The 27,822-nt window shown below is 43.3% G+C and overlaps 1 protein-coding gene across 1 annotated transcript in view; it reads left to right on the top strand.

Annotated features, from left to right (window-relative positions):
- lamb4 (laminin, beta 4) overlaps positions 1-26,657 on the top strand; it is a gene marked incomplete at its 5' end in the record, with an annotated part of 39,271 nt that extends 12,614 nt beyond the window's left edge. Inside the window, 31 exon segments of the mRNA XM_084363102.1 lie at positions 767-955; positions 2,173-2,236; positions 2,403-2,617; positions 5,082-5,202; positions 5,387-5,575; positions 5,943-6,098; positions 6,249-6,352; positions 6,904-6,983; positions 8,492-8,681; positions 8,831-8,959; positions 9,075-9,263; positions 10,275-10,387; positions 11,775-11,895; positions 12,187-12,367; positions 13,780-13,923; positions 14,017-14,248; positions 14,790-14,947; positions 15,482-15,706; positions 16,770-16,987; positions 18,119-18,215; positions 18,297-18,666; positions 19,408-19,568; positions 20,187-20,254; positions 20,257-20,466; positions 22,373-22,570; positions 22,782-22,926; positions 23,523-23,730; positions 24,370-24,505; positions 24,593-24,763; positions 24,925-25,078; positions 25,388-26,657. Coding sequence (XP_084219228.1) covers positions 767-955; positions 2,173-2,236; positions 2,403-2,617; positions 5,082-5,202; positions 5,387-5,575; positions 5,943-6,098; positions 6,249-6,352; positions 6,904-6,983; positions 8,492-8,681; positions 8,831-8,959; positions 9,075-9,263; positions 10,275-10,387; positions 11,775-11,895; positions 12,187-12,367; positions 13,780-13,923; positions 14,017-14,248; positions 14,790-14,947; positions 15,482-15,706; positions 16,770-16,987; positions 18,119-18,215; positions 18,297-18,666; positions 19,408-19,568; positions 20,187-20,254; positions 20,257-20,466; positions 22,373-22,570; positions 22,782-22,926; positions 23,523-23,730; positions 24,370-24,505; positions 24,593-24,763; positions 24,925-25,078; positions 25,388-25,527 — 5,076 coding nt within the window. The 3' untranslated portion in view covers positions 25,528-26,657.
- Positions 26,658-27,822: the final 1,165 nt, after the last annotated feature.

The following is a 27,822-nucleotide window of genomic DNA, read 5'->3' as shown; positions in this document are numbered from 1 at the left end:
AGAGTTCAGGGTGGTAATTGCTTTTGGAAAGAAGCTGTTTTTCAGTCTGTTTGTCCTTGCTTTAAGACACTCAGCCAATCATATAGTATTTCTACTGCAAAGCTATTTTTCACTTGATTGTCTTTTTTCTCGTTCTTCCTGGCAGACTGACTCCAGTTGAAGTTTTGCCACATAGTGTTATAAATTTTGACTAAAATGTTTTATCTTGCTCTCATCTGACCACAAAACCTTGTTTCACATTATAGCTGGGTCAACCTCAAGCGTTCGAGTAAACTCCAGGTGTGCTTTTTCTTGAGTAATGGCTTCATTCCTCCACCCTCCTATACAGGCTCTTGATGTGGTTGACTGCTGCACCTTCATTCAACTCTCAGTCTCTGAACTCTGATGCTCCGTCACACATATTGTTGTTGTTGGTTTGTTGTTGTTGTTGGGATGCTGAGTTTTGAGTCCTGGCCTTGTCTGAGTGGTCTGATTAATTTCCCTAGTATTGACCCCGCCATGCTCAGTGGAAATGAACTTGGACATTATTTAGCAGTTGTATCCCAGTTGTGTTTTTGTTTGGTGGAAAACGTCAAACATTAATTCAGTGTCCCATTAAATCAGATAATACACAGAATCATTTGCGATTCGGGCAAATCTGAACATTTTTAAGTGGTGTGGATCTATACAGTATATGTCTATATGTACATACGTTTAAAGTATAACAAAACACACCACAGGGTCAGTGCGCTTGAACTTTTCTGTGATGTCACTTCCTGCTCTGCAGAGTTTTCGTCCAGCAGCCATGTTGGTTGAGCGTTCGAAGGATTTTGGACAAAGTTGGAAAGTTTTTCGCTTTTTCGCAGAAGATTGTTCGCTTCATTTCCCTTCAGTGTCCAACCACCCGGCTGACAGCATCGATGATGTCATCTGTGACAGCAGATACTCTGGATCAGAGCCGTCCACTGATGGAGAGGTAACACTTTCAACTCAACTCAACTTTATTAACACACACACAGAATATATATACACACAACACTCATGAACATATTTACACTCAGAGACACGAAACACGAATTCATGACATCTCAGTGATTTGTTCCCAACCAGAATCCAGAGATAAATATCTCAATCATTACCATCAAACATCAAGGTAACCCTCAGGACCCTCAGCAGGTCCCAAATCTGGGCAGTCACATGATGACGATATGAGACCAAAAAAGTAACTGCATATTTATGTTCTAGTTTTTGAAAAGAAAAAAATTTAGAGACATGTACGTTAACATCTTCATCTTCATCATCTTCCATCATTAACATCTTCCATGTTTAACATCTTCATCTTTAACATCTTCATCATTAACATCTTCCATGTTTAACATCTTCATCTTTAACATCATCCATCATTAACATCTTCATCTTCACCATCTTCCATGTTTAACATCTTCATCATTAACATCTTTATCTTTAACATCTTCAACATCATCTATCATTAACATCTTCATCTTCATTATCTTCCATCATTAACATCTTCCATGTTTAACATCTTCATCTTTAACATCTTCCATCACTAACATCATCATCTTTAACATCTTCATCATCTTCCATCATTAACATCTTCATCTTTAACATCTTCATCTTTAACATCTTCCATCACTAACATCATCATCTTTAACATCTTCATCATCTTCCATCATTAACATCTTCCATCATTAACATCTTCATCTTTAACATCTTCCATCATTAACATCTTCATCTTCCATCATTAACATCGTCATCTTTAACATCATCATCTTTACCATCATCCATCATTAACATCTTCATCATCTTTACCATCATCCATCATTAACATCTTCATCATCTTTACCATCATCCATCATTAACATCTTCATCATCTTCCATCATTAACATCTTCATCTTTAACATCATCATCTTTAACATCATCCATCATTAACATCTTCATCATCTTTACCATCATCAACATCTTCATCATCTTCCATCATTAACATCTTCATCTTTAACATCATCATCTTTAACATCATCCATCATTAACATCATCCATCATTAACATCTTCATCATTAACATCTTCATCTTTAACATCTCCATCTTTAACATCTTCATCTTCATCTTAGTCTGTTTGTTTGTTTTCATAAACCTTTTTTTACTCAAGATGTTTTATTCTATTTGTCCCCCAGGTGGTGCTGAAAGCTTTGGACCCCATCTTTGACATAGAAAACCCGTATGCACCCAACATCCAAGGTGAGAATTTTGCTCACATGGAAATTCTTAAACATTTATTATCATATGCACTATACTGCTACACTGAAGAACTGCAGTACTTTTACTTCACTATGACAATGTTACAGACATGTTTATATCAGACAGAAAGAACATATCAGTTATTCCAACATGATTTCTTCCTCAGATCTAATCACCTTGACGAATATTCGGGTTAACTTCACTCATCTCTTCACGCTGGGTGACACTCTGCTCGGTCGAAGACGCAGGAACCCTCAGGACAAATATTACTACGCTCTTTACAACATGGTTGTCCGAGGCAGCTGTTTCTGTAATGGACACGCCAGCCAGTGTACACCTGTGGACCGAGGACGGGGTGACGTCTTCACCCAGACTGGCATGGTACGGACCAGAAGTGATCCAGATCAGTTCTGGACTGGTTTGAATCAGACCTGCTGTGTCCTGAGCTGTTTGATATTAAGATGTAATTACACAGTTTGTGTCCTCCTGCCTTCAGATTCTGCAGGGATCCATCAGAATGGATAAATATCTACACTGAACAAAAATATAAATGCAACACTTTTGTTTTTGCTCCCATTTTTCATGAGCTGAACTCAAAGATCTAAAACATTTTCTATATACACAAAAGACCATTTCCCTCAAATATTGTTCACAAATCTGTCTAAATCTGTGTTAGCGAGCACTTCTCCTTTGCCGAGATGATCCATCCCACCTCACAGGTGTGGCATATCAAGATGCTGATTAGACAGCATGAATATTGCACAGGTGTGCCTCAGGCTGGCCACAATAAAAGGCCACTCTGAAATGTGCAGTTTTGCTTTATTGGGGGCGTCTGGGGGGGTCAGAAAACCAGTCAGTATCTGGTGCGACCACCATTTGCATGACGCAGTTCAACACATCTCCTTCACATAGAGTTGATCAGGTTGTTGATTGTGGCCTGGGGAGTGTTGGTCCACTCCTCTTCAATGGCTGTGCGAAGTTGCTGGATATTGGCAGTGTCATGACCGGCTCAAGAAGCCATGACAAGAGACAGTGAGACGCGGGTAAACGTAAAAATTAACAATATTTATTTAAATAAAGTGCACAAATCATAATAATGCCATGAGGTGTGAACGTGTGGTTATCAGTGTGTCTGCCGATGGGTGCTTGTGAGTGATGTGTGCGGAGCATTGTAAAGTGCAGGAACCAGGCCGAAGCCAACAAAACAACACAATGAAGCCGGAGGAAAACCAGGTCCTTCTGGTGAGAGAGAGAACGACTGAGACTGCCTGCTCTTAAAACTTCCAGGAGACTGGCCAGGTGCTCCTGGTTTCAAGCCCCGCCCACTGAGATACCTGCAGACAGAAGGAAAGGACCGCACAAAGCAGGCCTTAGAACAGCAGGGGGCCGTCACAGCAGGAACTGGAAAACGCTGTCGTATACGCCGATCCAGAGCATCCCAAACATGCTCAATGGATGACATGTCCGGTGAGTATGCTGGCCATGCAAGAACTGGGATGTTTTCAGCTTCCAGGAATTGTGTACAGATCCTGCACGTACCTCTGTGCATTCACAATGCCATCAATAAAATGCACCTGTGTTCGTTGTCCATAACATACGCCTGCCCATACCATAACCCCACCGCCACCATGGGCCACTCGATCCACAACGTTGACATCATCAAACCGCTCACACACACGACGCCACACACGCTGTCTGCCATCTGCCCTGAACAGTGAAAACCGGGATTCATCCATGAAGAGAACACCTCTCCAGCGTGCCAGACGCCATCGAATGTGAGCATTTGCCCACTCAAGTCGGTTACGACGACGAACTGCAGTCAGGTCGAGACCCCGATGAGGACGACGAGCATGCAGATGAACTTCCCTGAGACGGTTTCTGACAGTTATGCAAACCGATTGTTGCAGCAGCTGTCCGGGTGGCTGGTCTCAGACGATCTTGGAGGTGAACCTGCTGGATGTGGAGGTCCTGGGCTGACGTGGTTACACGTGGTCTGCGGTTCTGAGGCCGGTTGGATGTACTGCCAAATTGTCTGAAACGCCTTTGGAGACGGCTTATGGTGGAGAAATGAACATTCAATTCATGGGCAACAGCTCTGGTGGACATTCCTGCAGTCAGCATGCCAACTGCGCGCTCCCTCAAAAATTGCGACATCTGTGGTATTGTGCTGTGTGATAAAACTGCACAGTTCAGAGTGGCCTTTTACTGTGGCCAGCCTGAGGCACACCTGTGCAATGATCATGCTGTCTCATCAGCATCTTGATATGCCACACCTGTGAGGTGGGATGGATCATCTCGGCAAAGGAGAAGTGCTCAATAACAGATTTAGACAGATTTGTGAACAATATTTGAGGGAAATGGTCTTTTGTGTATATAGAAAATGTTTTAGATCTTTGAGTTCAGCTCATGAAAAATGGGAGCAAAAACAAAAGTGTTGCGTTTGTATTTTTGTTCAGTGTAGATAAATACAGTCTAACACACTGCATTAAACACATAACATTACATTTTGATACTAATTTAAACACATCTACTGGCTGAAGAGTCTGTAATTTAAAATGTTTTAAATGAAACCTGTCACATATTGGATATTTCCTGGTCAGGAGTTTGAGTCTGTTGCATTCTTTAAATATTGATTTTCACTACCGTCAGAATAACTTCAGAATCAAACATTCTGGGATGTCTTTTCTCAGATTTGAATCTAAAATCAAACTTGCATCGTAGTTGTAACAGTTCAGACACGAGGACAGAGATGAATGATTCTATCAAACTGTGAATGTATGAACAAGTCCACACATGATTTGTCAGGATGTTTCTGCAAGTACAGTTTTTTTCTTCTGTTCTTCAGGTTCATGGTCGATGTGTCTGTTGGCACAACACAGCTGGAGAGAACTGTGAGAGATGTCGGGACTTTCACCATGACTCCCCCTGGAGGCCGGGAGGAGAAAACACAGCCAACATCTGCAGGAGTAAATGATTTAATCTTAATGTTGATAAAAACATAAACATACAGTTCAGTTTTATTTCATCTACAGTTTGTGTAAAAAATAACTTTTATTCTTCACATCAATCTTTAGTTTGATTTGTTTGCTAATAATTGATTAACCATGTGTTAGTTTATAAATGTCTTCTGGTGTTTGATGTCTCTCTCAGGATGTAACTGTCATGGTCACTCGGACTCATGTCACTTTGATGCCGCTCGATTCGAAGCGACAGGCGGTGTGAGCGGTGGCGTGTGTGATGACTGCCGCCATGACAGGACAGGGCCTCAGTGTGAACAATGTCGACCGTTCCTGTATCAGGACCCACAGAGAGCGGTGGACGACCCGCACGCCTGCATACGTACGCTGCTGCATTTATTGACTCTGATGTTTGTTCATAATGACACACAGTTTTTCTTCTCTGTTTCTATTGTTGTCCTCATGTCTGCTGTCCCTTAATGTCTGTTGTCCCTTAATATCTGCTGTCTGTGTGTCTTCTGTCCTCATGTCTGCTGTCCTCATATCTGCTGTCCGTGTGTCTTCTGTCCTCATGTCTCCTGTCCACGTGTCTTCTGTCCTCATGTCTGCTGTCCTCATATATGCTGTCCTCATGTCTTCTGTCCTCATGTCTGCTGTCCTCATCATCCAGATCAGAAGATATGAACTTTCTTTGAAAGTCTTTGTTAATCCTGAGGTCGTATACATTTTTACATTTTCCCATGTTTCAGCATGTGACTGCAACCCGGCCGGTTCTCAGGGCGGTGGGCTGTGTGACGCTCTGAGCGGTCGATGTGTGTGTAAAGAAAATGTTGATGGTCAACGCTGCGATCGCTGCAAACATGGCTTCTTCAATCTGAGACAGGACGACCCGGCCGGCTGTCAGGGTAGAAAAAAACATTAATTTGACTTCATATTCGCCATCTTACTTCAACTTCTTATGAACTAACAGCATCTGTTTGTAGACGAAGCTGCTGCTTTGATTCTTCTTATAGAAATGTTGATAAAGGTTTATTCACCGTGTGAATGTTCTTCAGCATGCAGGTGTCATGGTTTGGGAAGTGTCGGGTCATGTGATCAGCTGACCGGAAGTTGTGAATGCGACCTTTTGGCAACTGGACCGCTGTGTGATCGATGTCTGGTAAGATTCATCCATGAACTAACAACCTCATTACGATCCTGACTTCGTAACCTGACCTTGTTATGATCCTGACCCTGTTATGATCCTGACTTCGTTACGAACCTGACCTTGTTATGATCCTGACCTTGTTATGATCCTGACCCTGTTATGATCCTGACTTCGTTACGATCCTGACCTTGTTATGATCCTGACCTTGTTATGATCCTGACCCTGTTATGATCCTGACTTCGTTACGAACCTGACCTTGTTATGATCCTGACCTTGTTATGATCCTGACCCTGTTATGATCCTGACTTCGTTACGAACCTGACCGTGTTATGATCCTGACCTTGTTATGATCCTGACCTTGTTATGATGCTGACCCTGAGAGACCAGAGACCAGAATTCATGTCACAGATCTCCCATGGTCCAAGGTGGACATTTGTCATCATGTCAAACAAACAAGAACAAATGAAAACCAATGAAATAAAGAATTACAAGCAGAAATACAAACACATATTCAGTCAGAGAAACGAGAAATAACAGTGATGTTTCTGTCTGTTTTCTGGCAGGAGGGTTTCTGGGGTTTGGGAAACTCTGTGTTTAGATGTGCACCCTGCGACTGTGATATCGGCGGAGCTCGCAGCAACACGTATGTTTCTGCTTTTAAAGTATTTACAGTCTGGTGTTCATGAGTGACATATTGAAGAACAGCTGATGATGAAGGTCAGGTGAGTTTATTTCTACTGACCACTGAGTGTTTACAACACGATGCCATCGATCAAATAAAGACAAACTCCACATAGTAAGGAAAGAAAGAGAAAGAGACGTCACACATGTCATAAAAATAAACTTTGTTTCAACATCGTGTTTCCGTTTTTTTTACAGGAAATAAAAGAGATGACAAACGGTGAATAATAAGTAAACAACTCAACAATTTACAGGTTTTTTAAAATGTATTTAAGTCTTTATACATGACTGAATTCACACTGTGGGCTACTGCTAATGTGATTGGACGGAAAAGTCTGATGTTAGTCTCGACAGCTTCAGTTACCACGGCAACAGAAACAAGGTTTGAACTGGAGTGAAACACTAAAAGGATGAATCCACGAAAAAATTTATGAATTAAATTAACACCAACATTAGCGGGTCTACACGGGTACACCTGCTAAAAATCGCCTATTGACCCCATTCACAAATTCTGTGGTCTGTGATTGTTACGTTGTACGCCACAAATGTCACGTTTCATGTCACAAATGCACCAGAAACAGTTGTAACAGAAGAGAAAACAACAACAGACCCATTGTGTAAGACACGTCTGTAAAACTGGATAAACTATTTTGAGTATCAAAACCCTCACAAAATTTCACTGTCACAAATTGAGCCATTCGGTCAAATAACAGTTGGAAAGTCTGGAAGTGCCGCACGATTACATTATTTTATCCTCATTCAAGGTAGCCAGGGTGCTAAACCGGAAGTTAGCCGGCTCGGTTGGTGATCCAAGTATTTTCACAGCCGGGAGGCTTCAAAACTCCCCTCCAGTTGGTTAGAATCAGTTCTAACTAACTGGAGAGGAGTTGCAGGCTCTTGGATTAGAGGTGAAATGTCTTCAACAAACTTAAACAAGTCCAGTTGACTATGATACAGCACTTAGAACCACTGAGCAGCTTTCATAGGAATGAACGGGCTCCGCCTCCGACACTGTGTCCAGTAATAAAACGTCCTTCAATAGACCGCATCGCAAATTCCTTCCTTATTTACGCGCCACCACTGGATGATGATAATACGCCATCACTTATGCGGCAGGGTTAGTTAACCCAATTTAATGTTTTCACCCGGGTCTTACGTTTAGATCAAAGCTGAGCCGGGGGGGTTAAAAACCCGGGTCTACTGCAGAGTCAACTGACCGGGTGTAAATGCAGTCTTAACACATTGCCATTGCACACAAAAGCCTGATCGTAGCGGGTTTAAATGGGATTTTTGACCAGTGGAAAAGGGTTATTATTGATCTTTGTGATGAAGAGTCAGTTAAAGTTCTCACTGAGTCGACACAATCTGATTTCTGATCAGTTGCTTAATTAGACGAGACTGAAAGCAGCTGAAGTGTTGACTTCCTGTCTCTTCTTTTGTCATATTTTATTTGATTTCCTGTCTCTTAAGGTGTTCTCCAGAAGACGGACAGTGTCACTGTTTACCCAACATGGTGGCTCGGCGCTGCTCTGACCCTGCCCCCGGCTACTTCCTGCCTCCACTGGACTACTTCCTGTATGAGGCGGAACTCGCCGCTCCGCTTCATGGAGGAGCTTCTTCTTCTCCTCCTCCGACTCCTCCTTCATCTTCTTCTTCTTTGGTGTGTAAATATGACACTCAGGGGGATTAGAATTACTATCTGTGTGTACTCAGAGTATTCATGTGTATTTTACCGTAGTATTTGTGTGTATTTTAATTGTAGTATTCATGTGTATTTTACTGTAGTATTTGTGTGTACCTCATCTGCAGTTGAATCCGGCGGTGTTACCAAAGTGTGAGCAGTACTTCAGACAGCAGGGTTACGACTTTAAGTTCACTAACGGACGAGTCGTTTTGGTTCGACGCACTCGACGCGCCCGTCACAGGAGACAGGGACAGGTGGGACATCTGACTTATTTCCTATTACACTTTTGTTCAGACCAATGAGGCATCTCTGTCTGACCTTTCAGCCAATCAGATCAGAGTATCACTTTGCTTTATTTCTATCCTGCAGCAGAGCAGCATCCCTCTGGACCCGGGTCACACCCTGCAGATTATTCCCCGTCAAAGAACAGCTGATCAGCCAGTCACCTGGACCGGCCTGGGATTGGTCAGAGTGTTGGAGGGGGTAGGGCTTAGGTTCACTGTGGACAATCTCCCATCATCGATGGATTACCAGATGGTGATTCGTTATGAGCCCGAGGTAAGGAGAACTGTCAGTGATCTGATCTAGTCTTGGTCCTGGTCCTGTTTCTGGTTCATTTTGTGAAGGCTAACTGCTAAGCTAACACTGACTGATAAAGTTTCTACTGACCGCAGCTATTTCAGATGTTATTTTTTTATTTTGACCGAAAAATGTATCTATCTTCTGTTTATTAATGAGTAGTTTGGTCGAGCTGCACAGCTGCACCAGAGCAGTGATGTAAAAGTACTCAAAGTCAGACTCAAGAAAAAGTACAGATATGGGGTTAAAATATTACTTTGGTAAAAGTGGAAGTCGCTCATATGAGTACAAGTCTTAAAGTATCTGATATTAGGGCTAGGGGTACTTAATTATCAAAAGTACAATTAAAAGTAATTGATATATATATTTACACGTATGTAAATACTGTGGGTCGACTGATTATTGACCTGGCTTCAACATTTTTCTGATTATCAAAATCAGTTATTTTTCAATCTGACTGCTGATCAAAAAAATATTTAAAAAGTGATTACAGCATGTAATCTGTAAAGTAACTAGTAACCTAAGTTATCAAATAACTGTAGTGGAGTGGAAGTAGAAGGTAGAAAGTAGAAAATGGAAATACTCAAGTATAGTACAAGTACCTCAACATTGTACATTAAATGTACGAAGTTACATTCCATCACTGCACCAGAGTAAGCTACAACCTGATGTTCATCTGCTCATCAACAAATATATATAATATAATATATATTGACATTTAACAAGAAAACTGTCTTTATAACGTAACAACCTTCAGCTTAGTCTTAACAATTACTTTTAAAGTTGTATCTTAATGACTGTTGTTTAATTATAATCATAATAATACATTTAACTTTTATTTATAAAATATATCCATTATATGTATTAATAAATGGTTGTTTTAATACTGAAGTGAATTTTACTTTACCTGAACGATGATTTTTCTTTCTGGCTGCTTTACAGTGAAAATCCTCTTCCTGTTTTATAACGTCACCTGATCTTCCTCTGCAGGCTCCGTCGGATTGGCTGGCTTCAGTCAGCATCACCACAGGGTCGCTGGGTGATGGCGGCTGCAGCATTGACCCGACAGGAAGTAAGACACTGATCCTTCCCGGAAACTCAAGGTGAGAGGCCGTCAGAGAACAACAGAGAGGATGAATCCAGATGACATCTGTGGTTCTGTGACTTTGTGTTGACTTCCTGGTTTGACCCAGTCTGTGTGTCTGTGTTTCAAACCTCTGAGTGTTTTGGTGATAAACCTTCAAACTCAACAATCAGTTAATCAAACTGGAGAAACCAGAACAGGTTTCATCTGTGTTCTGTGTAACGACCGGCTGTTTTCAGTCCGAACATACCCTCGTTGTCCTCAGGGAAACACTGTCCATCCACTTTGACTTTGTGAGCACCATCTGCAGCATCTTTTACAGGCAGCATGTGTTTCACTAATGAAGCCGACAGTCAAAACATTTTAATTGTAGCATAATTTGGATGAGCTTCAGACCGCTGCATCTTCATGTGCCGCCGTTGCCATAGCAATGAACTAAAATGTCCATCACAAACGTACCTCAGTCTGAACTGGCGACACGGCACGGCAGTGACTGCTCAGTGCTGTGGCTGTGTGCTCTGTGCTGACAGTGTTAGATGCCGAACACTCACTCACTGTTCACGTCTGCTGATGAATCCAGGTAACTCTATACGGGTTGTTCATTCACATCACTAACCCTGAACACTGGGACATGTTTGAACCACTGATTGAATATTTATCACAGTTTCAAAATTCGTACAGCTGTTTTCTGTTCTGCCTTCTCTGTTAAAGGTTGTTTAGACTAAAGCTTGATTTATGCTTCTGTGTAGAGTCGCCTGACGTGCACTTTCACAGATGTAACATCATGTCACAGTGACACAGACCATAACTGTGTTTGGTTTGCTTGGTAGCCTGGTATTTTCCAGCTTCTCCTCTGTTGCTGAGCAGTGGGATTGTGACCTGTAGTGTTCCTGGTAACTACAACTGTTGCAGTCCCTCCTGACCGGCTGGCTGCTGGAGTGTCTCTGGGCCAGAGAGAGCGGTCCATCCAGATGTCTGAAGGGGGGGCTGTCCAATGGCAATCATCGGCTTGCTGAAACCAACTCCTGTGTTCAAGCTTGGTATGTTTGGAGAGGCAGCCCTCCCTACAAACACTTGGCCTGTTCACTCTGTCTGGTCCAGAGACACAGCTGTGAGCCAAAGATGTTGATGTGTTTTCTGGGGTGCTACTGTATCAGCAGCACTGACACAGCAGTGCACATGTTCAACCATAAATCAGCCTTTAGACACAAAAACTACTTATTCAAATCCACCTCCACTGACAGATTTCATTTGACCACTAGAGGTCGCACAGGTAAGCACAGACAGAGTTATTTTGTAGGAATGATTATTGATTATATGTCATATATGTGATCACAGAAGGCCACACCTTAACCCAGTTGGGCTTGCGTGTCATATCATTTCCTGTTGTTGTTGTTTGTTTCTAGAGGAGCTGTTCTGGACTCTCCTGTGTGCCTGAACACAGGCGGTCAGTACTTTGTGGACATTGTCTTTAACAAACAACCCGGATCTGATGACTCATCCAGTTCACACATCCTGATCGACTCGGTGAGGACGTCTTCATCAGTTCAACTCAAACTCATTCAGAGTGACTGACAGTTTACTACACCCCTCCCCCAAACAGCAGCTGTCCAATCATAGCTCAGCAGGTGTGTCAGTGTTGAAGCAGTGAATGTGGAGCTGCAGTTACTATTACTGTTGCTGTGGTGACTCTGAGACCATTCATCACATTTCTCATGTCATGATCAAGAAGCGAAAACAAGACATTCAACAGTGTCAATCCAACAGACATCACATTCTGCAATGATCTGCTCAGTTATTTACTTTTGTATTTTTTAGATGGCTCTGATTCCCAATATCGAGTCTGTCCAAGATTTCTGCTCCCAGAGCGACCTTGACGCTTTCCGCAGCTTTCGTTGCATTGGATTGGCTGCCGAGCTCAGTCCCCAGGAGTCAATACCAGAAGTCTGTGAGGGACTCGTGAAGAGCATGTCGGCACGAATCCACAACGGAGCAACTCGTAAGTACTTCAAGATGAAAACACAATAAAGCCGCTGTGATGAGGTGACCAGGGCCCAGGTTCAGGATGTTCAGCTCCTGTGTCATGTCCACTAGGAATGCAAGATCCATGATCTATTTTGGATCATCAAGTTCGGGAACATCCACTCTGCCATATTCCATTAATTTTAACTCAAAATATCTCTTTAAGACACTTCCCCTGCTGATCCAATGCACCTCAGTAAATTAAGTAAGACCAAGAACTGGCGGTGCTCTAAACCCCTTTTCAGGACAACAGACATGCCATCAAAAACATTCAAATTTCAAGCATTTGCCACACGGTGCCTGTTAATGTATGATGCAGTGCAGAACAACTGCTGGCTCGGCTTTTTCCTCCTCTAACTTTCTTTGTACCAACACTACCAGTTTGTTGTTTTGCCTGTCACAGACGGGGCTCCATCAGTGGGAATGCCTACCAGTCTGTTTCACGGCAAACCAGCCCCCTCAATGGCCCCGGCATAGCTGCTGAAGTAGATCCTTAGCTGTGGTCCGGTCATGCATTAGACACAAACTCAGCAACTCTTCTGTCACCTCGAATTTGTCATTAATACACCTGATGAAAATGGCTAGCTGTACACTGTCGGTCGGGTCTGTGCTTTCATCAAGCACCACAGAGTATGCAGTAAACTTGGGCTTTGTTCTGTAACTGTTCATAAATGTCACTCGTTAACTCGTTAATCCGTTGTGCCGCTGTGTTTGCCGATAGAGAGATATTGTTGAAGATCTCATTTCTGGACATAGAATATCAGCGACTTGCAACATGCAGTCCTTCAGAAACGGCCCTTGGGTGAATAGCTTTCCTGCTTTGGCAATTAATTCACTCACCACATAACTTTCTTCACGTGCAGCGTCAGCGTCCTCCTTCGCTTTATGGAAAAGAGTTGAGATGATAGTCCTCTATGTAGCTGCGTGGCTCGTTGTTTCCTCTTGTCTCCCTGGTTCTTCTCATATTGTTCTCCGTGTTTAGTCGAGTACTGACGCTGTTTTTCCGTGAATATCAGGCAGATAGCATTTCAACTGAACTCCACGAGAACCTTTTGTGATATCCACCTGTCTTGAAACTGTTTGTGTTCATCATCCACTTTTCTTTTTGGTTTGGAAAAAGACATCTTTGGTTTTCACAGCCAAACCAGTACAACTCCGAGCCAGACAGAAAATACTTTTTTAAAAATACAATTGTTCAACACATCAACACCTGAACCTTCTCTCAGTTCCACACATTGAGAAAGAAAGTTTCCAACTGAACTGGACACAAAACACTGCATTTCTGTGTAACTTTAAACATTTAGTTTCTAAACATATGGTTTCTAATTTTATTTTGATCCTTTTGTGTATTTTTTCCTGTTTTCATTGTATCTTTGTACCTTTTGTCAGCTTGCAGGTGTAATGTCGTCGGCTCTCTTGGACCTTACTGCAGTAAACTGGGAGGACTCTGTCAATGTAAACCCAATGTGATTGGCCGTTGTTGTGATACCTGTGCACCGCTGACATTTGGATTCGGACTGGGCGGCTGCAAACGTGAGAAACTCTCATAACCGGATTCTACAAACACTTGAATTCTTCTTTTTAAAGCTGTCCATGCTAATATGTTCTCTGCTGTGGTATTTGCAGCATGCGAGTGTGACCCTCGTGGTTCAGTGTCGGAGCTGTGCGATCAGATCAGAGGTCAGTGTGCGTGTCGTTCAGAGGTAACCGGTCGACGCTGTGATCGTTGTCAGATGGGATTCTGGGGTTTCCCGTTCTGTCGAGCCTGTGAATGTAACGGACTGTCGGAGGAGTGTGACGAAGAGACCGGAGGGTGTCTGAACTGCAGGGAGCACACCACCGGACCCAACTGTGACAGGTTAAATATATATATACATATACATTAGACCAAACTGTGACAGGTTATATATATATATATATATATATATATATATATGACTACCACCTAATATTGTGAAGGACTATGAGGGTGTCCTGTGGTGTCTGGCACCAGGGCATTTTACAGTGGATCCTCTGGGTCCTGTATGTTGGGGGGTGGGGCCTCCATGGATCAGACCTGCTCCAGCACGTCTTACAGATGCTCGATCAGATTGGGATCTGGGGAATTTGGAGGCCCGGTCAACACCTTGGGCCCTTTATTGTGTTCCTTGAGCTGTTCCTGAGCAGCGTTTGCTGTGTGTCAGGGCACATTGTCCTGCTGGGGGGCCACTGCCATCGGGTAGTGTTGTTGTGATGAGGGGGTGTACTCGGTCTGATCAGTTGTGGCTGATTCGGTGTATGTATATATGTACACAGTATATATATTTATCAGATGAAACTGTGATATATGTTAAGTGTTTGTGTACATCATGGCAGAATCCTGTTCATGTTCTAATTACACACCTCTGTTGCTATTGCAGGTGTGTGGATGGTTACTATGGTAACCCTGTCTCAGGACAGCCCTGTCAGCCCTGCCTGTGTCCAGACGTTCAGAACAGCGGACGATTCTTTGCCACTTCCTGCCAACACAACCCACAATTGCTCAGTATGGCCTGTAACTGCAGGAAAGGGCATACAGGTAAGAGTTTACCTGTATCTCAGTGTACTGACTGACTCACCTGTAGTCAGTGCAGGTGAGTCAGAGCTCATTGAGTCAGTGTTCAGGTGAGTCAGTGTTCAGGTGAGTCAGTATTCAGGTGAGTTAGTGTTCATTGAGTCAGTGTTCAGGTGAGTCAGTGTTCAGGTGAGTCAGAGCTCATTGAGTCAGTGTTCAGGTGAGTCAGTGTTCAGGTGAGTCAGTGTTCAGGTGAGTCAGAGCTCATTGAGTTAGTGTTCATTGAGTCAGTGTTCAGGTGAGTCAGTGTTCAGGTGAGTCAGAGCTCATTGAGTCAGTGTTCAGGTGAGTCAGTGTTCAGGTGAGTCAGAGCTCATTGAGTCAGTGTTCAGGTGAGTCAGTGTTCAGGTGAGTTAGTGTTCATTGAGTCAGTGTTCAGGTGAGTCAGAGCTCATTGAGTCAGTATTCAGGTGAGTAAGTGTTCATTGAGTCAGTGTTCAGGTGAGTCAGTGTTCAGGTGAGTCAGAGCTCACCCTCGTCCCCTCGTGACTCTTTCAGGTTCTCGGTGCGACAGATGCAGTCCTGGTTTCTATGGCAACCTGGCGTTGCCAGGTGCCAGTTGTGACGAGTGTCCCTGCAACAACAACATCGACCCAGGAGACCACAACGCCTGTGACAGCCTGACGGGAGAATGTCTGCGCTGCCTTCACAACACGTTTGGACCACGATGCCATGACTGCAAACCTGGTTACTACGGCAACGCCCTGGACCAGGACTGCAAAGGTAAAGACAGGAAGTGGTCCAGCTCCTTTTCCACTGCCACACTGAAGATGTGTTTCCACCAAAGGTACAATACATCTTGAACCCTGCGTAACCGTGGTAACTGCACCTTAACACCAGGTCTGCTCTGTGGAGGACAGTAGGTGGGGTTGTTACCAGGGCAACCACTTTCAGTTTTCCAGCAGCTGGGAACAAACAGACGAGATCTGAAGTCGTAATACGCTGCTGACCTTTAGTCCTCCACTCAGCTCGCATTCACCTCTGGTTTCTGCCACTCGCTCACTCTCACTCGACCACTCACTCCTTATGCTCCACCATTTTCTCTCTTTTGCTCGACCACACACTCTCTACAAACACAGTACACACCTGTGGTTGTTTCTTACAATAAGGAAACATCTTCACTTGAGGAAAGACTGTATGGGAAATACTACATCAGAGCACAGAGAAGAGACGACTGGCTGTTTTGACTGACCAATCACTGGGCTGCAGTGTTTTAACTCCACCTCTTAGTATTGGATCAGTGTGCAGCGTGAAACTGGACGGTACAGAACAGAACAGGTGTTTGGTACCACCAACACTGTAACCTTAGATTCAGTATTACTTTTGAACAGTCATTAATTATTCTTTTATGTTTTGAACCTCTGCCAGTGAAAATCAAAGGAGCTGTTTGCACTAATCAAATGAAATGTGCAGTACAATGATCATGTGAAGCACAGATTACTTAGTATGTTAAGTAGGGAGACTTCCCAGCATGCATTGTCTGAGAATTGAAACTCTTTCTTTTTTATAGTTCAGACTCAAGCCTACGTCCGGGGCCTGGCTCCAGGATGGAGTCCTGGTCTCTTGTTGTGGGTGACGTGGCTTAGTCACTTGTATCATAAATCTTAAACATCAGCAGCCAGTATGACCCCTCGCCTCAGATGACTCTAGCAGGAGCAGTTTTGCTCCCAGGATTACGATGCAACGTTAACCCCTCCTGGTGTTAACATGGAGTTTGTTTCTTTCAACCTCAACAGTAAACACAAAAATGAAATATTATGTATATGACATACTGTGTATTTCCCAGAATGCTCCTGTGACCGGCGGGGGACTAAAGTGACTCAGTGTCCTCTGGGGAGTCCTTGTTTCTGTGATTCGAGGACAGGACAGTGTCCCTGCAGGACTGGGGTGGAGGGCGTCCTGTGTGACGAGTGTGAGGACGGTTACTGGAACCTGGGCGGAGCGTCGGGGTGTCAGCCATGCAGCTGTGATCCTATTAACGCCTTCTCCAACATCTGCAACAAGGCGAGACCTCCACCCACAGAGTTCTGCATTTATTAACCAAAGTTTCTGTGTTCAGATTAAAGTGAAACATGTTGGAAGGTTTAATGAAAACAATTTACCTTAGAAAAGGGTTAGTGACCTTTAACGCCTCTGACAGAGGCAGAGCCCGCAGGAACAGCACTGTAAACCGGGGCCCAAACAGACTTTCTCCCATAAGTTTACAGTGTGAAAGAAGCAACAATAAAATGGGGGATAAACTGCAGTGAAATGATCTGATTTACCATCAGAATTTGATCTGTCCAGTCCAAGAAAATTACAATTACCATTAAATCATTTTATCAACATTCAAGTTAGAAGATGGCTAAACAGGAAGTTAGCAGGCTCAGTCTCAGGTGTCGGCATGGATCTGGGGAGTTTCTTTACAGCTACCACTGATTTTCATATCTGGAGTGCGGGGGACCAGTGGGGAATGCTAGCAGAAAGCAGAGCAGAGGGGAGAGTCAACTAGTTGTCACTAGGACAACTAACTAACGATATATTTGTGGTTTCCTGTGAAGTAAAAATCTACTAAACATAACTGTAATTACAGACAGGAAACAAACACAAAGCACCCACCTGAAAGTTATTTTCAAGATCAATTTGTCCAGCAAGACCTGTTGTGGGGGAATTTAAAACCTCTATTGTATATCACCAACAGGACGACCCTTCAAAAACTTCTCATTAAACCACCAAAACAGTCTTAAAAGACAGACTGTCACTTCCATGCACAAATACGTGAGCTCAAATACAAAACTGAAAAACAACCTAAAGTGTCAGAGTGCCACAGCCTGCGCTGCTACATTCTGCAAAACCACAACGATCAAGGTGAAATAGTGAGACAGTTAGCAGCAGTTAGCAGTTACGTTAGCGTCACCTCAGTACGACAGCGGTGTGAAACTGTCAGTGGTTTTCATTTCCTCCATAATGTTGCTTTAAGGGATAAAATGTTTGATCCTTCATCAGTCATTTGTTTATTTTTTAGTATAAAGTGTATTTCCAGACCAGTGTTTCAGAGTAAGAGACAAAGACAGACGTGACAGACACACACAGTAAAATAAGTAGATGAACAGTTGATGATAAAACAATTATTGATTGAAGCGGTGATGTGTTCAGGTGACAGGACAGTGTCCGTGTCGTTCTGAATTTGGAGGAAGACAATGTGATGAATGTGGAGAGAATCACTTTGGGAATCCAGACCTGCAGTGTATCTGTGAGTGAAGACACAAACACGATGTTTTTAACCCTTTTATGTCACATAATTTATGTCAATAAATTCACATCTTGTTCTCAGCTTGTGACTGTAACATGGAGGGAACCGAGCGTCCATCGTGTGACCCAGAAACCGGCGAGTGTATCTGTCGGATCGGAGTCACTGGTATTTTCTGTGACGAGTGTGCCCCCGGTTACGACTCGACGTTTCCAGCCTGCAAGCAGTGCCACCCCTGCACCGCCCTCTGGGCCGAAGACGTTACCGACGTCCAGCGAGCCGCCCTAATGATGAGAACCTTCATCCCTCGCCACAGTGACGACCTGCGGACTGGAGACAGTCGCCGACGACAAGGGATGCTGGAGATGCACTCCAAGCTTGACAGCCTCTCCAACCTGACGGGACTCTCCCTGTCAAAGGTGGAGAAGGTGGAGAAACTGTGCACAATGATCAGGTGAGTTCTGCAGATATGAGCGTAAAGAACTGAGTTCATTCTGAGATCTGTTCAACACATTCAGTTATAATCTCATCACGCAGCTGAACACGGCTCGTTGTTCCTCTAAACAGAGGGAGTGATTATCAATATGATCAGACTGGGATGTTGATGATCGTCCTCATTGATCCATCAGTTCTCTGCTGTTGAAGATGTGCATCATTCACTGAACTCAGATCAGTAACATCAGCCCCTGTATGGAGTCACAGCGGCGCCTTCCTCTGCTGCTGCTGCCGTGTTTACATCTGTGGATCTGCTCCAACTGAAGTCATACGACCAAATATTAGTGCACGCCCACACAAACGTTGCACCAATCAAATGACAGATTGTAGACTCGACAAACACACATCACATTTCATTCAAGTCCATTTCAGTTCAACGTGTACCTGTTCAGATGTTGAAACTTTTTTGTGTTGCTTTCAGTTTCAGTCAGACTTCAGACAGATTTATTTAGAATAAAATGAGGAATGTATGCAGGGATCTGTAGTCGATTATAAACCAGCGCCAAACAAGGTCGACGTCAACAACATGTCATGAGGATGAAGTGAGTTTTGATGTTTTGATGACAGATCTTATGTTGAATGACAGAGTCTGTCCTGTCCTGATGCAGTTATATAAAATAATCACTGGGTTATCTGTTATGTTTTCTTGTGTGACTGCAGTAGATCTAAAAAATGTAACATTTTTTATGTGTCCTCACAGGAAGCTTAAAGACGCCATCGACCCGAATGTGATCCTGATCGACCCGTCTCCTCTCCTCAATGCTGAAATCGACAACATTCGTCTGGAGTTCAAGAAGCTACTGAACAACCTAAAGCAGAAAGTGTCTGAAGATCTGGACAGTGAAGATGAAGACGTGGAGGGTACAGAGAAGTTGTTCTTTAGACTTACTAAGAGAAAGAAGTTTATGAATGCTGCTGTCAGACTCGTTTTATCTGGAACAAGATGACACGTTCACTTCTTGTCATGAACGCTCCCACGTCCAAATCTGCAGGTTCCTCTTTCTGCTATGTTGAAACAGACGCAGGGAGGACAGAGAGGGACTCACATGCACTAACGTGCACACTCACGTGCACACTCACATGCACTAATATGCACATTCACCCAAAAGAAGTTCAGATCAGAGCACACATAAAGGAAGAGTGACATCATTCTAAATATCATAGTTAACCTTTAGTTTACTGCTGTAAGCCTGTTAGCTGCAGTTTGTACCTCACACTGTTTCCTGGTCTGCCTGCAGTCTGATTCACGTCCGGTCAGATGAACTCAAGTCATGTTCAGGATCAGGACGCACTGGAGCTCAGAGTTCAGTTTAATCCCGTTTTAAAAAGCTGTTTGATCCGCTGAATTCTTTTGGAAACACAGAAGCATCATTTTTTTTCAAACATCAGAAACTGAAGAAGAACCTCAGATTCTCTTGAACTGAACGTACAGAAATTCTTTAATCTGTTAATTAATGTTCATTAACGGCGTTCTCTCAGAACCCACTGTGCTGCTGTACGACCTCCTCTTCTTCTTCTTTGGTTTTTGCTTTAACTGTCCTCTGATACTGTCGTAGAGCTGCTGGATGAGATCCAGAAGCTTCATAGAGCCTTCATGTTGGACGAGAAGAGAGTGAGAAATGCTAACAAAGCTGTGGAGGTTTCCATGGACACCAGACAGGAAGTCAAACACAAACTGAGCAAGTGCAGCAGCAGAGGAGACCTGGCACCGCTGGAGAAGCTGGTCAAAGAGCTCAGCGTGGTTGACCTTAACCGAAAGGTCAGTATGAACTAAGTGACATTGTGAAATGACCAATAACCTTAAAATGATCAATTAAAAAATGATCAGTAATCATTTCATGAGGTCAGTGAATATTGATTGGTCAATGAGGGACTCGTGGTCTGATGCAGGTCTGTGTGGTCGTCTGATGCAGGTCTGTGGTCTGATGCAGGTCTGTGTTGTGGTCTGTGTTGTGGTCTGATGCAGGTCTGTGTTGTGGTCTGTGTTGTGGTCTGATGCAGGTCTGTGGTCTGATGCAGGTCTGTGTTGTGGTCTGATACAGGTCTTTATGGTGGTCTGATGCAGGTCTGTGTGGTGGTCTAGTGGTCTGGTGCAGGTCTGTGTGATGGTCTGATGCAGGTCTGTGGTCTGATGCAGGCCTGTGTGGTGGTCTGATGCAGGTCTGTGTGGTGGTCTGATGCAGGTCTGTGTTGTGGTCTGTGTTGTGGTCTGATACAGGTCTTTATGGTGGTCTGATGCAGGTCTGTGTGGTGGTCTGATGCAGGTCTGTGTGGTGGTCTAGTGGTCTGATGCAGGTCTGTGGTCTGATGCAGGTCTGTGTTGTGGTCTGATGCAGGTCTGTGGTCTGATGCAGGTCTGTGTGGTGGTCTGTGGTCTGATGCAGGTCTGTGGTCTGATGCAGGTCTGTGTTGTGGTCTGTGTTGTGGTCTGATGCAGGTCTGTGTTGTGGTCTGTGGTCTGATGCAGGTCTGTGGTCTGATGCAGGTCTGTGTTGTGGTCTGTGTTGTGGTCTGATGCAGGTCTGATGGTCTGATGCAGGTCTGTGGTCTGATGCAGGTGTATGTGGTGGTCTGATGCAGGTCTGTGTGGTGGTCTGATGCAGGTCTGGGTGGTGGTCTGATGCAGGTCTGTGTGGTGGTCTAGTGGTCTGATGCAGGTCTGGGTGGTGGTCTAGTGGTCTGATGCAGGTCTGTGTGGTGGTCTGATGCAGGTCTGTGTGGTGGTCTGATGCAGGTCTGGGTGGTGGTCTGATGCAGGTCTGTGTGGTGGTCTAGTGGTCTGATGCAGGTCTGTGTGGTGGTCTGATGCAGGTGGTGGTCTAGTGGTCTGATGCAGGTCTGTGTGGTGGTCTGATGCAGGTCTGTGTGGTGGTCTGATGCAGGTCTGTCTGGTGGTCTAGTTGTCTGATGCAGGTCTGTGTTGTGGTATGATGCAGGTCTGTGTGGTGGTCTAGTTGTCTGATGCAGGTCTGTGTGGTGGTCTAGTTGTCTGATGCAGGTCTGTGTGGTGGTCTGATGCAGGTCTGTGTGGTGGTCTAGTGGTATGATGCAGGTCTGTGTGGTGGTCTGATGCAGGTCTGTGTGGTGGTCTAGTTGTCTGATGCAGGTCTGTGTGGTGGTCTGTGTTGTGGTCTGATGCAGGTCTGATGGTCTGATGCAGGTCTGTGGTCTGATGCAGGTGTATGTGGTGGTCTGATGCAGGTCTGTGTGGTGGTCTGATGCAGGTCTGGGTGGTGGTCTGATGCAGGTCTGTGTGGTGGTCTAGTGGTCTGATGCAGGTCTGTGTGGTGGTCTGATGCAGGTCTGTGTGGTGGTCTAGTGGTCTGATGCAGGTCTGTGTGGTGGTCTGATGCAGGTCTGTGTGGTGGTCTGATGCAGGTCTGTGTGGTGGTCTAGTGGTCTGATGCAGGTCTGTGTGGTGGTCTGATGCAGGTGGTGGTCTAGTGGTCTGATGCAGGTCTGTGTGGTGGTCTGATGCAGGTCTGTGTGGTGGTCTGATGCAGGTCTGTCTGGTGGTCTAGTTGTCTGATGCAGGTCTGTGTTGTGGTATGATGCAGGTCTGTGTGGTGGTCTAGTTGTCTGATGCAGGTCTGTGTGGTGGTCTAGTTGTCTGATGCAGGTCTGTGTGGTGGTCTGATGCAGGTCTGTGTGGTGGTCTGATGCAGGTCTGTGGAGCAGCAGGTCTGGAGAACTGCTCAGGATGTGGTGGAGCTCTGTGTGTTCTGGATCTGGGAAAAAGAAGATGTGGAGGTCCAGAATGTGATGGAGCAGTTCCTGTCGGTCAGAAGGCTTCAGAGATGGCAGACAGAGCGAAGGAGCGACTCATCACACTCCCGTCCAGACTGAAGGAGTCCAACGACAAGGCAGGTTCAACACGTGTTGCTGCATGATGTCATCAGATAAATTCAAACAGTTACAGAATATTTTGCGGCATTACAGATTACAGACAGGACGATCAGTACCTGAAGCTCAGGCTACTTTTTCTTACACTGATTAAAGTTCAGCCCCTGTTGATAACATGGACAGGACTTCACTGTTTCACTCTTCAATAAATGTTCTTGTTTCTTCCATCAGATCAATGATGCTAAACAGGCGGCTCAAGATACCAAAGACCAGGCCAAAGAGCTGCAGGACCGGATCAACGACAACATGGACTCCTTCGAGAGAGAGAAGAAGAAAACCAAGGAACTTATCCAGCGAGTCAAAGACTATCTGATGGGTCAGTGTTCAGCTGCTGCCTCTCATTGAGGTTCAGTCTTTTGGTCAGTTTACACATGGGGAGGTTCTCATGCTTTTATTTTACTGAGCTCCCAGTCAGAAATTTACATTTAGGGCATTTAGCAGACGCTTCTGTCCAAAGTGTCTTACAATAAGTCACAAGAAAGAAACCACAACATAGCACCGTCGATAAAGTAAGAAATGACAGCTCGGTGAGAACAGAACGACTTCCAGCTGCTGAAGGTGTTGTTCATCAGAAGGGTTAAATAGCTTCATGTTCCAACCGTCATCACAGTTACACAGTGTTTGGTCAGTGACATGTCAATCACAGACAAAAGAAATGTTCTGGTATCCCCGCCCACTTTATCCAATCAGGACAGGGATCTCCGTAAAGAGGCGGTTTACTGCTGGTTGTTCATGACGCAGAGAGGAGGGAGGGGACTGCTAACTGCAAAACAGACAGGAAGTTAGCTAAAACGACGATGACAACGCTCACAGCAGCTTTAATGAGTCAAACAATATTAACGAGTCAACATAAATACTGATATTATACTTCAACATCTGAAACATTATTCATCCTGTTTCTGGCCCTGACAGATGAGATGGTTCCTCCGGAAGACATTGAAAAAATGGCCCGAGCTGTTCTGGACATCCAGCTGCCACGATCACCTGATCAGATTCGATCAATGATCAATGACATCAATAATCTGTTGTCCAACGCCTCCAATTTCCAGGACAACCTGAGTAACCTAGAGGAGCACGCCAAGACAGGCCAGGACCTGCTGCAGAAAGCTCAGGAGCTGAAGTCAGTGTCTGAAAACATGACAGAACACTCAACATCTGTCGGTTCTGCAAAACCGGAAACGTTGAAATATTACACTCAAACACAAACTCAGAACTTTAACTGAAACACAGAACTTTGACTCACAGAACTTTAACTCAAACACAGAACTTTAACTCACAGAACTTTAACTCACAGAACTTTAACTCAAACACAGAACTTTAACTCACAGAACTTTAACTGAAACACAGAACTTTAACTCACAGAACTTTAACTGAAACACAGAACTTTAACTGAAACACAGAACATTAACTCACAGAACTTTAACTGAAACAGAACATTAACTCACAGAACTTTAACTGAAACACAGAACTTTAACTCAGAACTTTAACTGAAACACAGAACTTAAACTGAAACACAGAACATTAACTCACAGAACTTTAACTCAAACACAGAACTTTAACTCAAACACAGAACATTAACTGAAACACAGAACTTTAACTGAAACACAGAACTTTAACTGAAACACAGAACATAAACTCACAGAACTTTAACTCAAACACAGAACTTTAACTCAGAGAACTTTAACTCAAACACAGAACTTTAACTCAAACACAGAGTCCGGTTCTCTTCATGGAGAAATCCTGTGTTTCCTGTTTTTAGGGAGCGGACAAAGAACATTGATGTGACAGAGATCACCAGGAATATTTATAAAGCAGAGAAAGCTCAGAACAAGGCCAACGACGACCTGGAAGCAGCCAGCACGGACAGAGACATGACCAGAGATCGAGTCCAAGACGTAAAGATCCAAAATATTTTTAAGATTTCAAATATCTGTCACCTGGCCTCAGCCCTGCCTGATGCTTCATTGTCTGTCCTGTTTTAGATTAAAATCAAAATGGATGACATCGAAAGGAAGCTGATGGATCGTCGAGCTGAAGCTCTGAAGGACGAGATCGAAGCCCTGAAGAAGAAAACAGAACAGAACCGACTGATAGCGAGAGATGCCCGAGAGACTGCAGACACTGTGTTAAACAACACTACTGACACACAAACAGTAAGACTACTGACACACAAACAGACAGACTGCTGACACACACACAGACATAATACTGACACACACACAGACAGACTACTGACACACAAACAGTCAGTCTGTCTGTGTGTGTGTCAGTAGTCTGTCTGTGTGTGTGACAGTAGTCTGTCTGTGTCCAACAGGATCTGGACAATGTGACGAAGCAGTTTGAGCTTCTGAAGCAGAAAAGTGAGAATGATCCGGATCAGAGTGGAGCTGGAGAACGACTGAAGAACATCACGGAGGAGGTGGAGAGGATGAAGAGACAGGTGGAAGACAAACTCAGACAGATACAAGGTAGTATTAATACTAAATTATATTATACTTATAATAATGCAGTATATTATATTAATGTAGTATTAATACTAAATAATGTTAGACTTATAATAATGCAGTATATTATATTCATACTTTATCTTGTTTAATTTTGTCAAATTCCACATTTTCATTTTAAAAGCTCCTTACGACAGTTATTGTGGGAACACTTACCCTAACCCTAGGAACAGTGGGAGGAACAGAAGTATCAGCGTCAGTTGTACTGCAGTATTACCTTGAGTAGAAGTATGTACAGTAGTACGGTATATCTTTTGTTTTCTATGTTGTCAGATCTAGAGGAGAAGATCCATCAGCTGATCAGGAGAAAAGAGGACAAAGCAGCTGAAGTATCCACGTTGTTGGAGACGGTGGATTCACTTCGAAAAGAAATCTCCAAACGAGCCGAAGTACACGTCAGCTGTACTTCATAAATACTACTGAGTACTGCATACTGAGACACTGTGTTCTGCATACTGAGACACATAATACTACTGAGTACTGCATACTGAGACACATCAATATTACTGAGTACTGCATACTGAGACACATCAATATTACTGAGTACTGCATACTGAGACATATAGATACTACTGAGTACTGCATACTGAGACACAGGTCATCATAAATACTGAGTACTTTATACTGAGACACATGAATACTAATGAATACTGCACACTGAGACACAAATATTAATGAGTACTGCATACTGAGACACAGGTTATCATAAATACTACTGAGTACTACATACTGAGACACAGGTCATCAAATACTACTGAGTACTGCATACTGAGACATAAATACAAATGAATACTGCATATTGAGACACAAATACTACTGAGTCCTGCATAATGAGACACATAAATACTAATGAATACTGCATATGCTAAATGCCCTAAATGTAAATGTACTGCATACTGAGATACATAAATACTACTGAGTACTGCATACTGAGACACAGGGCATCATAAGTACTACTGAGTACTGCATACTGAGACACAGGGCATCATAAGTACTACTGAGTACTACAAACGTGACCATTTTAAGGATCAGTCTGGTATTTTTTGATATTTCGTTTTAAGACATAAAACACTGTTGAATCTGGATCAATACTGGTTTATGAGTTTATGAGTTTATGGGTGTATTGATGATGTGTTGAATCTGGATCAATACAGGTTTATGAGTTTATGAGTTTATGGGTGTACTGATGATGTGTTGAATCTGGATCAATACAGGTTTATGAGTTTATTAGTTTATGGGTGTATTGATGATGTGTTGAATGTGGTGTTCCTCAGGATTCTAGTTTGGGACCCTTGTTGTTCCTGATGAACATCGACGATCTGCTGATGTTTTATTTTCAGATGATGTTATTGATCTTTACTTTCTCACCGTCACTCTGAATAACTGATTCAGTCACATTTATTAAAGCTTGAACACATTAGAGATTTTGTGCATGTGTGCTCCCACTGTTTTACTTTTTCAACATGCTTTTATTTTCATTTGAAATTAATAATGGGAAGTTTAGTTATATTTCTCAATAAAATACACCAAATACTTTTGAACAAACTGTCTGCTGTAATGTTTTCAAACATTAATAAAATGTTGCACAGAGATGCTCAAACATGAAAGTTACCTTGTGTTTATTTATTTATTTTTTATTGGGACAGCAGTTCATATAAAAAGTCAAATATGCATACAAAGTCAGTTTGAACTCTTCTGCAGTCCACATATTTTCTGCATACAAAAAATATTTACAGGTTGCATTAAAATAAATATATTAATTAATTAAATAAAAGGGTACACTAGGGGAGATTTATGAGAAGCTAAAGCGAATACTGTTTGTTAGATACAAGCAGTGTAACAGGTCCATCGTTGGAACGTGCGAACGGATCTGGAGAGCCGCTTCGGCTTTCTTGGCTCATTTCAGGGGTATTTTCTATCCTGTTCATTGTTGTCCTACTTCTGGTAGTAACCCCTTTCTCCATATTTAAACAGTATTCACCAATTTTTAAGAAATATGCTTTTATGGGGCTACGTTGACAAAACCTTTCAGGGGCTCTGAAGTCATCTTCTGTGGAGCGGAACCAGAACCCACCTTGTGTTTATTTTGAAGTTGTGATGAACTTAACTGAGCTCACCTGTCTGTGTTTCTGCTGCTCACTTAACCCATACTTACTAACCCATTTGACTGATGAGATGATGACTGACATTAACCAACTGGTTACTATATATAATGTCCTATAAGGTCTTCTATATAATGTTGATGATGTGTTTTTATGCCACAGACAAATCTATCCGGCCGTGACACGAAATGTTCATTGAACAGCAAGAAAAATTTTAAAAACCAGCAAAATTAAAGTTTAAAATGAAGCAGGTTCATATGTTGATGACCAGTTTGAGCAGAGAGTGATTTGATTTGTTGAACATTTAATTTGAATCATCGTTTGTGGAGGTTAAAAAATGCCTGAAGCTCCATTCAGTGAGGACCAACAAGCTCCTCGCCAATTTGACCGGGTGAAACTCAGGAGTACAAAGACTAAAGTGTCGTCAGGGTGTCACAAATGTGCGTCCTCCTCCTGAGAGACGACATGAAAACACAGTTTTAGATTCAGTGTGACGTCACTTCCTGATGACATCATCATCGCTGAAGTCCGTCCAGAATATACGTCTACAAATCCTCCTAGAAATCAGAGAGCAAAGACTCCCCTGAGAGTCTTCAGCATCAGAGT

The sequence above is a fragment of the Pagrus pagrus genome (assembly GCF_965226575.1).
Source record: "Pagrus pagrus genome assembly, chromosome: 10".
NCBI classification, from domain to species: Eukaryota; Metazoa; Chordata; class Actinopteri; order Spariformes; family Sparidae; genus Pagrus; species Pagrus pagrus.
Note: the sequence above shows the minus strand (reverse complement) of the source record. Positions and strands in the feature narration are given on the sequence as shown.